We start from the raw sequence: 16942 nt of genomic DNA on the forward strand, positions 1-16942 counted from the left end.
TTGATATCGCAAATATAGTTTTCTTTACTATTGTATGTCGTTTTGTTAATGGTGCTTGTCTGTTTTTATCCTTATAAGTTTTGTTTGCCGATTCAGTATCCTCTCCCTCTTTTTGCTTTATTGAAGCTGTCAATTTTAGTCTTATTTTTAAATTAAAGTGCAATATGATAAAAGTTTAACTATTTTGTTTTCAGTGCCGTTTGTACAGAAGTAATACCGCACCAAACACTTTACCAGTTTCTTTTGATACCAGCGGTAAGCAATGTAATTTAAAACAAAAGTAATACACCATAAAAAAAAATACCAGTATTTTCCAATTTTTAGGCATTCTTTGTGATGTAAATAAAGTTATCATGGTGCAGTTTGTTTTTTATTTCTAGAACGATAAAAACAAATTGCCATCAAGACAAAATGTAAATAAAAAAATTGGGAGGTATTTTCTGTTACTATACTAGCTTACACACTATATGTATGCAGGTCTAAATCCAACATGTCTGCGCTAACATAAAGATTGTTAGCATTCCGAATATACTGTATGAGATTGTTCAAAGCATATAAGATGGTTTACTGTATAGAATTGACATTTTATACGTATGTTTGGATACCTGGACGTTGACATGTTGAATCTTTCAAACATGCTTACATGGATTTGGACATGTTGGGTCGATCCACACATACGTAAACCTGTTTGCGTTGAATACAGTGAACGTGCATGATGTCTTTACTTGGATGCAGACATGATTGATCTATCCAAATATACGTATGCAGGTGTACATGTAATCGATAAGAAGTGGGAAACAACATATACAAATGAACGATGCTTTTTTTTATCAAATTTTCGTGTTAATACAGCATTATAAAACTGGTTTAATACATTTTTTTTCGTGCTTTGAAAAGTATTTTAATTGAACCTTTTTATTGTTTTTTTCGTAAATTCAATGGCATATAACATTTCAAGCCGAAGCATTTAATACGAAATTATTTTGTTTTTTCACTCGATAAAACCTAGACCACACTCGAAAAAAACCCTAACTGCTCTCGAAAAAACTCGGACATAAAACTAATTAATTTACTCTAAAAATTTCCTTCGCAATGCAATAACAAAGAATTTTTGTGAAGTGTATGCATTTGTTATTTGCTTTGACATTTGCATTGATATGTGTAGAAAAACGTCTTTATTATTTTTGAATAAAAGTATTGTAAGGCTAAATTAAACCTTTATAACAGAAAGTACTGTAGGGTTGATAATATCAAGTACTACCTTACCTTGTATGATTTTGGATATTAAGGTAAAGTAAATATTTCGCGACTAACCAGAAAAAAGTCTGCTTACATTTTTTATCATAGTCACTCGAAAAAAATATGGTCACACTCGGAAAAAAGCCCCGACAAAGCCTACTGTGGGTAAGTCATTTGTATACATGTAGAAGTAGTACCATATAAAAACAAAGTCATGTTTTATTTTTCCTGATTACCGCGATAAGCCATAATTATACAACATTTACACTGCATCAATATCTGCATTTGTTTCATTACCATAAAGTTTCATAGAAGTAAATCAATTGATAAATACCCTAACATTATATTAGTATTTCGTTATGTTGACTTCCATTCAATCGAAGCAGTACCCATCAAAATTTTATTCAGCATATGTGATTTAAATCCCACACATACTATAATACGTTCATTGAATTGAAATCGGTGACGCCACTGCTAACATGCGCATAATTATATCAACCAGATGAAAAAAATGTACACTCCTTATGAAGGAGTCAATGCAATAAAAGGAAAAACTAGCAAAAGGAAGACGTCGTGTTAACAATGACACATTTTAATAGCAAGGTATATGAACGATCATTGGTCACTATTAATGTTTGTTTTAGTAAGAATAAGATAAGGTGGATTTTAATTTGTATATTTAGTAAAAACCTATATTTAGATTCAGTTATTTAATATTTATGGTCTAAAAAAAATCATAAAAAATACCAGTCTTTGAAGGGGCACTAGCTACGAGTTATAAACAAATTATAAAATATGATTTTTTTTGTTCAAACATTAACGAAATTGGAATAGTGAAATAATAATTCGCTTTTAGCAGCCAGTATTGTCTAATTTTGTCAAAATAAGCAAATAAATATTGATGATGAATTATTCACTGGCAAGTGAATAATTCGACCTCTTTGAATTCGTATTCATGTGAACTTCAATTTAACCCCTTAGATAGAGTTGGACAACGCATGAATTGTGTGCATGTTTGATTATTTAAAGGAAAAGAATGCCAACATTGAAAGTAAGTTATATAGATACAATGGATAAGCGTGGATTCTTGAAAAAGAAACCATGAGCCCGGAGGGCGAATGGTTTGTTTTTCATGAATCTACGCTTATCCATTGTATCTATAACTTAAACTATTGTGTTAATTTATTTTCAAAATTTAAGCCTTTTCTTAATTAGAAGGTATTGTAAGTGAGTTAAAATAACCATGTTATCGTGTCCAACGATGCATTGATAAATCTCAGATCACAATTAATTGGTTCACAAAATACCAATATAACACTTCTACCTTTAAAGATCTTTATATTACCAGGCATATGAATATTATCTGTTTATACAAAATAAGACATATTCGAAATTATGTCTAATAAAATTGAAAATTGAAATGGGGAACTGTCAAAGAGACAACAACTCGACCAAAAAGCATATATAAAGTATATATAATAAGTATGTTATCGAAATTTTTCTAGCACTCTAGGCACATCACGATTTTCTCGCATAGGAATTTGCGAACAAACCTTTGTAAAATTATGTAGTAAAATAGATTAAATCATACTATATTTATAAAACAAAAATTGACAAATAGAATGTAATCATTTTTGTTTCAAACATGTGAAATAGCCAATAATAATAAAAAAAAACCAGTAAAACTCGCTATTATTACAAAAATATCCACTATAACATGAAAAATTAGAATAAAACCTGGATAACTTAAGAATTGGAACAACAGAGAGAATACAGGGATTCGAACCTAAACCGACAAATCCCTATCTTTAACTCATTGATTTTAACCATGCTAACCTCGCGGCTACCAACTCATACTATACGACTGCCTATTGTGTCTATATAATGGTACAATCCCTGTGTGTCCGATGAACCGATGTATATCAGATGTTCATTTAAATATATAAAATAGACATCTATAGTGTAACCCATTGGTAGCCGAGAGGTTTCGTCGATGTGTTGATGTCAGTCACACATAACAGATTTCAAGGAAGGGTTCGATTCCCAGTGAAGGCATATAAAAATTACAAAAATTAAAGGTAAGTTTTTAAATTAATTCCATTAGTGAACAGAAATCAGTAAATTAGCCAATTCAAACTTAATGAAATTAGGCACACAAAGGAAACAATTGAATATAATTTGGTGAGTCAATTTCAGCGGCAGATTTAGGAAGCGTTGATTCTAGAAAAAGAATCCACTGTAAATGAATAGGCTGACGTCACCACAATGGTTTAAACAAAGATAATTCATTTAATTGACTGATTCGGTCCTCAGAAAAATCATTCTTATACAGGTAAAAATGATAATTAACGTATATTTTTAATCTATAAATGAAATTAAATAGACCAAGAAGCATCCAATTGCACGAGTTGAGCAATCTATTTATATCTTTATTTATGTTTATATCCCTTATATGGGCATCAGTTGTTTTCGGGAGGTCAACTCGACAGTTAATTAGATGGCGTCTAGACTAAAATACACACAAAACGAAGCTACATTTTATCGACCCCATGCCCTGTAAATTGTTTATTTTAGTTTTTTTATAATTTGGATAAATGTTTTACATTGTTATATAACAAGTATGAGAATTTGAGTCAAATCAGTACATGAATTTGACAGCTAGTGCCCCTTTAATTACTCGAGTTTCGTCTACATAAAACTCATTATTGGTGCTAGAAACATAATAAAGTACATGTATTGTTAATAAATATCTATCACGTGACGTTTTCTTGTATCTTTGAAGGAGTTTGTCATAAAATGTGTTTCACAACAGTAAAAGTATAAATCTATAATTATATGGGAGGGGGCGGACAGGGTAAAGGGAGACAGGGAGAGAGGGGGAGGGAGAAAGGAGAGAGGGGGCGGGAGAAAGGAGAGAAGGGGCGGGAGAAAGGAGAAAAGGGGTAGATAAGGGATACAAAAATGTTTATAAAAAAATAATAAAAGTGAGTCGGAAATTGATTATTTTATTAAATTAGATAATACAAAGCTTGAAGAAAGTGGTAATAAATGTCATAGTAGGCTTAATGAAAACGACCTCATAAATACGCCAAGCGTCGTCACTTATTCAATCATTACGATCTCTTATATACGGAGGAAGACTAAAAACTAACAGAATATCAATGATTGTATTCTGAATCCATGCATTTATAGAAACAAACATGTTTATACCATCCATGTTTTTAGATAAATTGCGTCAAAGTTGACCGATATGCAAAGAATTTGACAGAAAAGGGATGACGCTACTGCATATCAAATAACGTTATTTTTACGGAGAGGTATGAAAATATGTAACGGGATCTGAATGGTGTTTGTTATTTTGTTTTCATTTCCCCTGTCCGGTTACTTACATTTCGTCCTAATCGGGTGCATAATTAGCTTATAAAGAAATTCAAATCTTCAACTTAACCCTACTAGCCAAATTAGACAAGGGTGATGCCACCGCAACTTCCGTATGTCAAATATTTCATGCATGTTTAGGACGATTCAATACAATTATAAATAGTTGTGTTTAAAAGACACATTTAATGCAACCATCAAAAAAGGTTAGACATTCTGTTAGTTGTAAAAAATGATAGATTCAAACAATATCTTGATGAAATACATATTCTTAATCAAGTATACTGTATGGTGTAAATGTAAGAGCCACTATGTTCCGTCAGTTACTTTGTTCCGGCGGAACTTTTCCACTAGTTATTTCGTTCCGATGGAACTTTCCAACTAGTTGTTTTATTCCGAGTGCAGTCGAAAAGTTCCGGAAAAAAGTAGCTAGTTGAAAAGTCCTGGAACGATAGCTAGTTGAATAGTTCTGGCGGAACAGAACAACTAGTTACATCGTTCCGAATATACCATATTTCTTCCTTTTTGTAGAAAGAAGGGGAAGAATGAGTATCAGTATATATAAGAGCAAATCATTAATTTACAAGAATAACCAACGCACTTAAAGAGGTTTCTTTGGGGACAAATATGCAAAATTTAAGTTGTATTTCAAAGCTCACATAAAACGGAATAAGTTGCATTATCATGCAAATTTAGTATTCATAGTACCCTCAAGAGAGGGAAGAATACCCCCCTCCTCATGTGGTTGAACCGTTCTTTGCATCAATTCTCTAAATGGAACTTTGTGACTGGTTGATAAGTTCCGTTGGAACTTTTGGGCTAGTTTGTTAGTTCCGGTTTTGACTTATTTGCCAAAGAGGAACTTTGTGGCTAGTTGATAAGTTCCTTTTGACTTTTGTAATCAGTATCTTGGTTTCCCTTTAAAAGGTTCAAATATAATATGTTGCGCTTTTACTTTGCATCAATTCTCCAAATGGAACTTTCTGCCTGGTTGATAAGTTCCGTTGGAACTTTTGGGCTAGTTTGTTAGTTCCGGTTTTGACTAATTTGCCAAAATGGAACTTTGCAACTAGTTGATATGTTCTGTTGGAACTTTTGAACTAGTCACTTTGTTCCGGTGGAACTTTTAAACCAGAGGAAGAACAAAGTAACTAGTTAATAAGTTCCTCCGGAACTTTTCGGCTAGTTAGTTCTTTCCGCCCGGAACTTTCCAACGTCGGAACAAAAGAGCATTTACATAAACGTGTGATTTTTTTTAATGAGTTTGCTCATTTTAACATTTTGATAATATATAAAGGCACCTTACAAATTGTATTCAAAATTTCACTTGAAAAGACAAAGTTCAACATTCTGTCATTCGTGAAAAATTATACAATATAAAATCCTGAGAATATATATGCACTCTCTATATAAGTAAAACACTCGGCGCAATATAAAAGTTCAAGCTTGAAATTGTACATGTAGTCGTAGAAGGAGTAAGCAGGGCTATGTATTCTGCGTGCATTTATATATTATCAAAATGCCAAATTAAGCAACCTGACATTTAAAACAAAAAACAAACAAAAATCCTGACAATATGCGCACTTTTGGTATATATACTAACACCTGGTACATAATTTAAAGTTGAATCTTAAAAACTAAGCAGTAAGAAATAAACTGAATAAACCCTCAGTTATATTTACCAAGTCAGGGACGGGCGGTCATACAGACACGGGTAAAACAGTATGCTTCCGGGACCAAAATATATATTAAGCGTATCTGATGATGGTCTATTTTATAAGGCATTTTGTGACAAAACATAATTTTGTCTTTGATAGAAAAATGTCTCATAGGCACTACATCTCCTTATTTCATAATGGTTTGAGTTTTCTTCTGAAATACGAGTTGTTTAAAGACTAACAAATTTGTATCTTACGAGATTGACATATGTTTGTATTATATTGAATATGACTAATGTTGTGAACGTGTGATGCTATCATTTGATAGATTTTATACTTACTATAGTAAATATACTTATTAACTTTCAAATTCAAGGGACCAAATTATCTTTTCTAAATCCACAAATTAGCAGTATAAAAATTCTCGTCCATCCTGCATTTGTCCTGTGTTATTAGGTGTCTTTGGTTTTTGTGTGTCGTTAATTGGCCAGTTGCAGTCTTATTGAATCTCCCATATCTCCATTTACAACACTTTTATTTAACATACATACTTGTATATGTACTTGTTATAAAATCTCTTTTAAAGATCGTAAATAACCTCTGACTTTTCCGCCGCTCATGGAGTCATGTCAGCAATGTGTCCCTCCCCAAAAAGACACCTTTGTTAATCATTTATCAATCGTTTTGACTCACCGTTTTATGAAATGGTGCATTTTTCATCATCTGTACCTGTACAGCATGTCCAGCTCAAACAAAAAAAAATACAACCATCCCTGTACACCAAAGCGTAAATTAACTTGAACCTATATTAAAATCAATCAGGTCCAGGACCAATCCAGTATATCTTATTATAATCCTTCGTAATTAATTCCATTTTCTATGTGCATATATTTAGAGTAATTTGGAGCTGGTATACTCAGCATATGATACATATTTCTTGTTGTGGAATACATTTTTCGTAATTTATTTTCATATTTTTTAAGACATTCACATTTCCATGCTTGTAGTATAATTGTTGTGTGTGTGTATTTTTAGTATAGAAATCCAGATCTTGTCTGTGTTTCTTATACTAAACGAGGTGTTTCTGTTATGGTCATGTATACGTAGGCCTATCCTCATGAGGTATACTTCCGAAATCATATCGAATTTCTTCTAAACAGTCCAATAACAGATATTTTTTTCTTCTTATTTAGCAGCATTTGGATTTCTACTTGAAAAAAAATCATCGGGAAACGGCGTGCATCAAACTCATTTGCAAATTCAATGCAAACAGACAGATAAACAGTCAGTGAAAATAATATTGAGGTTCTTGAAGCAGAAGAAACAACACTTCTATCTTGTGAAAGGACAAGACAGGGACTAGCTATCAAAAAAGCAACAAATTTTATCGATTTTTATTAAAACGAGATTTCTATACATTAGTTTTTCATGTTTGGGGTCGGGAGACAAGAGAAAGAGGGTGGGAGAAAGAAGAAAAGGGGCGGGAGAAAGGAGGAAGGGGGCAGGAGAAAGGAGAAAAGGGCGGGAGAAAGGAGAAAGGTACCCCCCTGTCTGCCCCTCATATGGGGGAGCACTTAATTCCAATCGGAATAGCAATTCTTTTCAGTGTATTCAATTTCCCCAAAAAATCATAAATTGTACCAAGCAAAAACAGTAACGACCCTCATCGTGTCTTTTCATAACTGTTGAAAGTTGCATGTCTGAAAAGGGAATAACAGCAACCAATGTTGTAAAATCAAGATTTTTTGAAAGACCAGTTTTTCGTCAGCAGAAATAAAAGTATTAAATACATAACGATATCGAGTTGGATTTTATCGTCAAAACATTAGCTTCATTTAGAATAGAATATAATTTAATCTTCTGTCCACAAGATCTGCATGAGTTATTGTCATCACGTTGTGTCAGTCATCAGTCATTCCATTAGTCCATACATTTCATATGTCCATAATTTGTAGATTCTCTGACACAAATTTGTCTTTTCACAAAAGTTATGAAAGGTCCTTTATGAAAGTTTCTAGTTTAGTTTTGATCGACTAAAACAAGATGGCCAAAAGAGCAAATTCGAAACTTTCGCTGAATGATTTAGAGATCCTCTACATAGATTCATACTCAAGTGCTGATCGGCCGCCATTCTTGGCGGCTATGGTATAACAAAAGTATCATTTCAAATCTTTTGGAAATCACATGTTCATCATCTCCTCTGAAACAACAATGCCAATTTAAACTAATTATTCAGGAATAAGTTATGGACTTTGCGCATCTCATTAAAAATAAGTTGAAAACATGAACATTAGAGACAATACTTGATTCTGATTTGTCAGTTTTCCAAGGGCAAATTTTGTCTCCTCTAAAACTACCCTAACAAATGTAAAGAATGATGATTTGAAGATCTTTCCTCAACAAAGATTCATAATTTCGTAAATTAAATTTAAATGCAAAGAACCAACATTAGAGAACATATGATATAATGCTTTCGCTAATTCTTTGACAATATAACCCTTTCTGGATCCATTGTTAAAAAAAAAATGAATCAACGTGCGGTTGCCAATTATCTCAGTAGATGATTGGCTGAGTTTAAAGATCATAACCTTTACCAGCTCTCTGGATGAATCGAAACGTGCTAACAGGTGTTAGAGAAATTTACAACTTTATATTTGTATCACGTAGAAATCAGGAAGCACTCGAAGGGGATTTTTGATTATCAAAAATGAAAATTTATTTGATAATCATTAGAGGACAGATTCTTGCATAAATACTCGTGGATTTTCAGATTTATCCAATCGAGATAGTTAAATTCACTGGTACCAATGTTAGAATCTATTACAATCTTTCTATAATATGCGCTAACACAATATCAATAAATTGCTGAGTTGGACAAGTTTTTTAAAAAGTTGTTACTTGCTTGCAGATAAGATTCTCCTTCCTTTGTTTAGTGACATATACTGTAACCAATAAATGCTGACTTAAATGGAATGATTGCCAATGAGACAACTCTCCACTAGAGACCAAATGACGTAGATGTTAACAAATATAGGTCACCGTACGGCCTTCAACAATGAGCAAAACCCATACAACATAGTAATTATATATATATGACAATACAAACGTGAATATTAACGGCCTGATTTATGTACCAAACAATAAACGAAAAATAAATACGATATACAGCAACAAATGACAACCACTGAATTATAGGCTCCTGACTTAAACATTATTTGCAACGCCATATCAGAAATTGGTCTGTCATGTATGATTGTAAGAAATGTCTTTTTTCTCACTAAACAAAATGGTTTATTGTTAAAGGCCGTATGTTGACCCCTCTATGTCTTTTCCGATTTATATAAATGAACAACTCCTTAATTAACGAATACCATATAAGTATTGACAAAAAATATATCAAATCTGTAATATATTCTTCTACTTCTTTAGGTTGTGTTTACATTACTCCTGGCGTTTGCTGAAAAACGTGTGTATATGTGTCTACAATGTCTGTCTGGGAGACCTGGTGTTGTATAGTAAGTATGTATATGTGTGTCTACAATGTCTGTCTGGGAGACCTGGTGTTGTATAGTAAGTATGTATATGTGTCTACAATGTCTGTCTGGGAGACCTGGTGTTGTATAGTAAGTATGTATATATGTGTCTACAATGTCTGTCTGGGAGACCTGGTGTTGCATAGTAAGTATGTATATGTGTCTACAATGTCTGTCTGGGAGACCTGGTGTTGTATAGTAAGTATGTATATGTGTCTACAGTCTCTGTCTGGGAGACCTGGTGTTGTATAGTAAGTATGTATATGTGTCTACAATGTCTGTCTGGGAGACCTGGTGTTGTATAGTAAGTATGTTTATGTGTCTACAATGTCTGTCTGGGAGACCTGGTGTTGTATAGTAAGTATGTATATGTGTCTACAATGTCTGTCTGGGAGACCTGGTGTTGTATAGTAAGTATGTTTATGTGTCTACAGTCTCTGTCTGGGAGACCTGGTGTTGTATAGTAAGTATGTTTATGTGTCTACAATGTCTGTCTGGGAGACCTGGTGTTGTATAGTAAGTATGTATATGTGTCTACAATGTCTGGTGTTGTACAGTAAGTATGTTTATGTGTCTACAATGTCTGTCTGGGAGACCTGGTGTTGTATAGTAAGTATGTATATGTGTCTACAATGTCTGTCTGGGAGACCTGGTATTGTATAGTAAGTATGTATATGTGTCTACAGTCTCTGTCTGGAAGACCTGGTGTTGTATAGTAAGTATGTATATGTGTCTACAGTCTCTGTCTGGAAGACCTGGTATTGTATAGTAAGTATGTATATGTGTCTACAATGTCTGTCTGGGAGACCTGGTGTTGTATAGTAAGTATGTATATGTGTCTACAGTCTCTGTCTGGGAGACCTGGTGTTGTATAGTAAGTATGTATATGTGTCTACAATGTCTGTCTGGGAGACCTGGTGTTGTATAGTAAGTTTGTATATGTGTCTACAATGTCTGTCTGGGAGACCTGGTGTTGTATAGTAAGTATGTATATGTGTCTACAGTCTCTGTCTGGAAGACCTGGTGTTGTATAGTAAGTATGTATATGTGTCTACAATGTCTGTCTGGGAGACCTGGTGTTGTATAGTAAGTATGTATATGTGTCTACAATGTCTGTCTGGGAGACCTGGTGTTGTATAGTAAGTATGTATATGTGTCTACAGTGTCTGTCTGGGAGACCTGGTGTTGTATAGTAAGTATGTATATGTGTCTACAATGTCTGTCTGGGAGACCTGGTGTTGTATAGTAAGTATGTATATGTGTCTACAATGTCTGTCTGGGAGACCTGGTGTTGTATAGTAAGTATATATATGTGTCTACAATGTCTGTCTGGGAGACCTGGTGTTGTATAGTAAGTATATATATGTGTCTACAATGTCTGTCTGGGAGACCTGGTGTTGTATAGTAAGTATGTATATGTGTCTACAATGTCTGTCTGGGAGACCTGGTGTTGTATAGTAAGTATGTATATGTGTCTACAATGTCTGTCTGGGAGACCTGGTGTTGTATAGTAAGTATGTATATGTGTCTACAATGTCTGTCTGGGAGACCTGGTGTTGTATAGTAAGTATGTATATGTGTCTACAATGTCTGTCTGGGAGACCTGGTGTTGTATAGTAAGTATGTATATGTGTCTACAATGTCTGTCTGGGAGACCTGGTGTTGTATAGTAAGTATGTTTATGTGTCTACAATGTCTGTCTGGGAGACCTGGTGTTGTATAGTAAGTATGTATATGTGTCTACAATGTCTGTCTGGGAGACCTGGTGTTGTATAGTAAGTATGTTTATGTGTCTACAGTCTCTGTCTGGGAGACCTGGTGTTGTATAGTAAGTATGTTTATGTGTCTACAATGTCTGTCTGGGAGACCTGGTGTTGTATAGTAAGTATGTTTATGTGTCTACAGTCTCTGTCTGGGAGACCTGGTGTTGTATAGTAAGTATGTTTATGTGTCTACAATGTCTGTCTGGGAGACCTGGTGTTGTATAGTAAGTATGTATATGTGTCTACAATGTCTGTCTGGGAGACCTGGTGTTGTTCTACAATGTCTGTCTGGGAGACCTGGTGTTGTATAGTAAGTATGTATATGTGTCTACAATGTCTGTCTGGGAGACCTGGTGTTGTATAGTAAGTATGTATATGTGTCTACAATGTCTGTCTGGGAGACCTGGTGTTGTATAGTAAGTATGTATATGTGTCTACAGTGTCTGTCTGGGAGACCTGGTATTGTATAGTAAGTATGTATATGTGTCTACAGTGTCTGTCTGGGAGACCTGGTGTTGTATAGTAAGTATGTATATGTGTCTACAGTGTCTGTCTGGGAGACCTGGTGTTGTATAGTAAGTATGTATATGTGTCTACAGTGTCTGTCTGGGAGACCTGGTGTTGTATAGTAAGTATGTATATGTGTCTACAGTGTCTGTCTGGGAGACCTGGTGTTGTATAGTAAGTATGTATATGTGTCTACAGTCTCTGTCTGGAAGACCTGGTGTTGTATAGTAAGTATGTATATGTGTCTACAATGTCTGTCTGGGAGACCTGGTGTTGTATAGTAAGTATGTATATGTGTCTACAGTCTCTGTCTGGGAGACCTGGTGTTGTATAGTAAGTATGTATATGTGTCTACAGTCTCTGTCTGGGAGACCTGGTGTTGTATAGTAAGTATGTATATGTGTCTACAATGTCTGTCTGGGAGACCTGGTGTTGTATAGTAAGTATGTATATGTGTCTACAATGTCTGTCTGGGAGACCTGGTGTTGTATAGTAAGTATGTATATGTGTCTACAATGTCTGTCTGGGAGACCTGGTGTTGTATAGTAAGTATGTATATGTGTCTACAATGTCTGTCTGGGAGACCTGGTGTTGTATAGTAAGTATGTATATGTGTCTACAGTGTCTGTCTGGGAGACCTGGTGTTGTATAGTAAGTATGTATATGTGTCTACAATGTCTGTCTTGGAGACCTGGTGTTGTATAGTAAGTATGTATATGTGTCTACAATGTCTGTCTGGGAGACCTGGTATTGTATAGTAAGTATGTATATGTGTCTACAGTGTCTGTCTGGGAGACCTGGTGTTGTATAGTAAGTATGTATATGTGTCTACAATGTCTGTCTGGGAGACCTGGTGTTGTATAGTAAGTGTGTATATGTGTCTACAGTGTCTGTCTGGGAGACCTGGTGTTGTATAGTAAGTATGTATATGTGTCTACAATGTCTGTCTGGGAGACCTGGTGTTGTATAGTAAGTATGTATATGTGTCTACAATGTCTGTCTGGGAGACCTGGTGTTGTATAGTAAGTATGTATATGTGTCTACAATGTGTGTCTGTCTGGGAGACCTGGTGTTGTATAGTAAGTATGTATATGTGTCTACAGTGTCTGTCTGGGAGACCTGGTATTGTATAGTAAGTGTGTATATGTGTCTACAATGTCTGTCTGGGAGACCTGGTGTTGTATAGTAAGTATGTATATGTGTCTACAATGTGTGTCTGGGAGACCTGGTGTTGTATAGTAAGTATGTATATGTGTCTACAATGTCTGTCTGGGAGACCTGGTGTTGTATAGTAAGTATATATATGTGTCTACAATGTCTGTCCGGGAGACCTGGTGTTGTATAGTAAGTATGTATATGTGTCTACAATGTGTGTCTGGGAGACCTGGTGTTGTATAGTAAGTATGTATATATGTGTCTACAATGTCTGTCTGGGAGACCTGGTGTTGTATAGTAAGTATGTATATATGTGTCTACAATGTCTGTCTGGGAGACCTGGTGTTGTATAGTAAGTATGTATATATGTGTCTACAATGTCTGTCTGGGAGACCTGGTGTTGTATAGTAAGTATGTATATGTGTCTACAGTGTCTGTCTGGGAGACCTGGTGTTGTATAGTAAGTATGTATATGTGTCTACAATGTCTGTCTGGGAGACCTGGTGTTGTATAGTAAGTATGTATATATGTGTCTACAATGTCTGTCTGGGAGACCTGGTGTTGTATAGTAAGTATGTATATGTGTCTACAATGTCTGTCTGGGAGACCTGGTATTGTATAGTAAGTAATATTTATGTAATAAACCATAATACTGGATTACAAGGAATTTAGACGAGAGGAAGAGTTCCACAATACATAGCTATATGTAAAGCCTAAAATTCAATGGAAATAAAGAAAAACATGCGGATTTATACTTCCACAATAAAAAGTATTTTTCAAGAGAAGATAGTTAGGGTCCTTGAAAATGCGTTGCTGTGGTATCATTTTTAGAAAAAAATTATGATGGCCTCAAGATGTTTTTTGTTTTTTTAACTTTGGACTTTCCTCGGCAAGTTCCTGTACATTTCTGTTTCGTATGACATATTAATGTTTTTACCATATTTTCAGTCCAATGGATATCATGGGAAGATCCAGTAGAGTGTCTTATGCAGCAGCTTTTGGGGCCACAGCGTCTTTGTGTTCTAGTGTTATTTTCGAACAAAAATATGCAGTGGAGTTGGGTGGAGCTTCATTTGTTAAAGGTAGTAAAAGAAATGGTTTAGACTTAGTACCATCAGTCACAAGTTTTACGTATTCGCGACAATTTATGTTTGCGTTATTTTTCTACTCGCGAAAGTTGCGAAAAAAAATCGCTCGCGAAAATTAGTTGGTTTACAGTATATATCTGACCAACTTGCGTTGAGATAATATTTGTAAATAGATGGTATATTATTATTGTTAATACTAGTAATCTGGTTTGTTGGGACATTTCCTAAAATGATGATGGTATATTATTATGGTTAATACTAGTAATCTGGTTTGTTGGGACATTTCCTCCATTCTTTGATAACAGATTTGGATAACCAATTCCATACTAATACTAGTAAGGAGATGATTGAAAGAGACAACTCTCCATTAGAAACCACATGACTTGGATGTAAAACGCCAGTAGGTCACAGTACGGCCTTTGCCAATGAGTAGAACCCATACCGTATAGCTAGCTATAAAAGGTCCAATCATGACAAATGACCAATTGAATGTGGTGGAATTATACATTTTTGTGAGTGATCAACCCTCCCACAACCTATGACAGTTGTGTAATACCACAACATACGAATCAACTATGAAAGTCAGTTGGAAATGGTCTGCCTCACCAGATCGACACACAAACAACATAAACCCAACAGAAAAAAGATGTAAATATCGATATAAGAGTACAGCTAGTTCAAAGCCAATTTCAAGTAATAAAAAATAAAAATAAAAAAGCTTGTCTATCTGTTCATTTACCTATCATTTACTGAGCTTATTATGATCAGATGTTGTCGAATGGACCTAGTAGTGGTGACAAATTGTTATCAGACAAACAGTATGGCTGCCATTATGAATTCAACGCATAAAGTTCTATATAGGATAGTTTATAATAAAAAATGTTCTTGTGAACAACTTTTTCATTTCAGTAAATATGGGTAAGTTTATTTAAAATGACTCATTCTGTGAAAAAGAACAATTTTATAAAAACATAAAATCTCGATGATTTGGTGTGTTATGTAAGGTTATAAGTTCATTATCTGAGAGTCTTAGTTTATTTTTTCCAGTGTTTGCTATACTGTTATCCATGCTGATTTATGGATTGGATTTCATGCCTTTGTTTACCGCAATTACTGCCAACTCATCACTAGGATTTGCAGTAGGCACTCTTTATGCCTGGGCTTTTACACTCATCAGTTTCTTCAGGAATTTTTACTGTGATAATTTAACCGTGGTAAGTTTTTGGCACGCCTTCGACAAAAGGGGAAAATTTCGTTCGTGTGAAGCGTTTTGCTGGATTAACCTTCATCAGGAACGATCAAAATTGAATATTTGAAAGATAGGAATGTATAAATACCTAACAGAAAAGATATATTAGTTTAATGTCATTTTTACCTGAGGGAGTTGGAATCTTCGTTTCTGATTAATTTTCAATTATCATCGGATAATTTATGAAAAATATGTTGTAAATCATGTCTTTACCGATGCACTGACTACTGAGATGATGATACACTCGGTGACAAGAACAATCCACGAGCAGACGTATCGACAATTTAAGTAAATGAAAATTATACTATATAAACATCTGCCTTTTTTCCAGTCAGCAGTGTTCATTATCATAGCTCGTAGTCTACCAGAGCTGCTGTGTCACTTGTACCTTTCTATAAGCTTACCTGTCAGATTTGTCCGATCACTTTGGAGAAAGAGACACCACCAGGACCTAGCAGTTGACTTTGAAGATGAAGACGATATATTTGATTCAATAAAGCGGTCATATCAAGGTTTACATGTCGTTAAGTTGTTTAAACCACCCAAAGCTGAACCACAGTAAGTAGCTTCATATTTGTCATTTGTGTATTGAACCCGTGCAGAACTTTTCTTTATTCTTTTTTAGTTAAATTAAGAAAAAAAAGAACACTTGAATAAATTAATCACTTTTCTTGATTTACCTTCATCATGAATTCTCAAAGCCGAATATTTGAAATATTTGAAAGCCAATGACGTATAATTACCGAACAAGTGATGCGATTTATCAAAAAGGATTTAAAATAATAGCTAAATCCATGCAAGGTACACTTTTCCATTTGCCAGTTTGAGAAATGTTTTTGCTGTTATTATTCATTCATTGCAGTTTGATAACTGACAGTATTTTTGGGATTTTGTTCGACCCAGATGAATTGTTCTACTGAGATTTATTATATACTAATTATAATACATACAAATGCACTAAAGTTTTACATGATTAAAACATTGTTATAATGCAGGAGCCTACAATGCAGTGGTTGCTGAAGAATACTGCCTATAAAATGTAATTGTTTATTGATTTTTGATATTGCATCATTCCGTTGGTTTTCTCGTTTGATAAGTTTAGCATTTTGTCATATCGATGCCTTTTAATGCTTACTTTTCAATTTGTGTTAAGCTCATTGTTGAAGGCCATACATTTACTTCATTTTGTCTCTGGTGAATGGTTGTTTCATTGGCAGTCATGTCACAACTTCTTATATTTATATTCAAGATAGACGAAAGATACTAAAGGGACATTCAAACTCGTAAGTCGAAAATAAACTGACAACGCCATGGCTAAAAACAAAAAAGACCAACTGACACACAATAGTACACAAAACACAACATAGAAAAC

At 34.4% G+C, this 16942-nt stretch overlaps 1 protein-coding gene across 3 annotated transcripts in view; it reads left to right on the top strand.

Annotated features, from left to right (window-relative positions):
• The window catches only part of LOC127737380 (receptor for retinol uptake stra6-like), a 75885-nt gene that overhangs the window by 23227 nt on the left and 35716 nt on the right, over positions 1 to 16942 (top strand). For 2 of the 3 annotated variants that reach the window (XM_052247999.1, XM_052248000.1), the window contains exons 3-7: positions 195 to 255; positions 9705 to 9790; positions 14182 to 14315; positions 15369 to 15535; positions 15902 to 16128. In XM_052247999.1, the coding sequence (XP_052103959.1) occupies positions 195 to 255; positions 9705 to 9790; positions 14182 to 14315; positions 15369 to 15535; positions 15902 to 16128 (675 nt within the window). Of the gene's footprint in view, positions 1 to 194; positions 256 to 9704; positions 9791 to 13202; positions 13264 to 14181; positions 14316 to 15368; positions 15536 to 15901; positions 16129 to 16942 lie in introns of those variants that run through there. The other variant, XM_052248001.1, reaches the window with a different exon arrangement.

This window comes from Mytilus californianus, unplaced genomic scaffold (genome assembly GCF_021869535.1).
Source record: "Mytilus californianus isolate M0D057914Y unplaced genomic scaffold, xbMytCali1.0.p SCAF_4, whole genome shotgun sequence".
Lineage (NCBI taxonomy): Eukaryota > Metazoa > Mollusca > Bivalvia > Mytilida > Mytilidae > Mytilus > Mytilus californianus.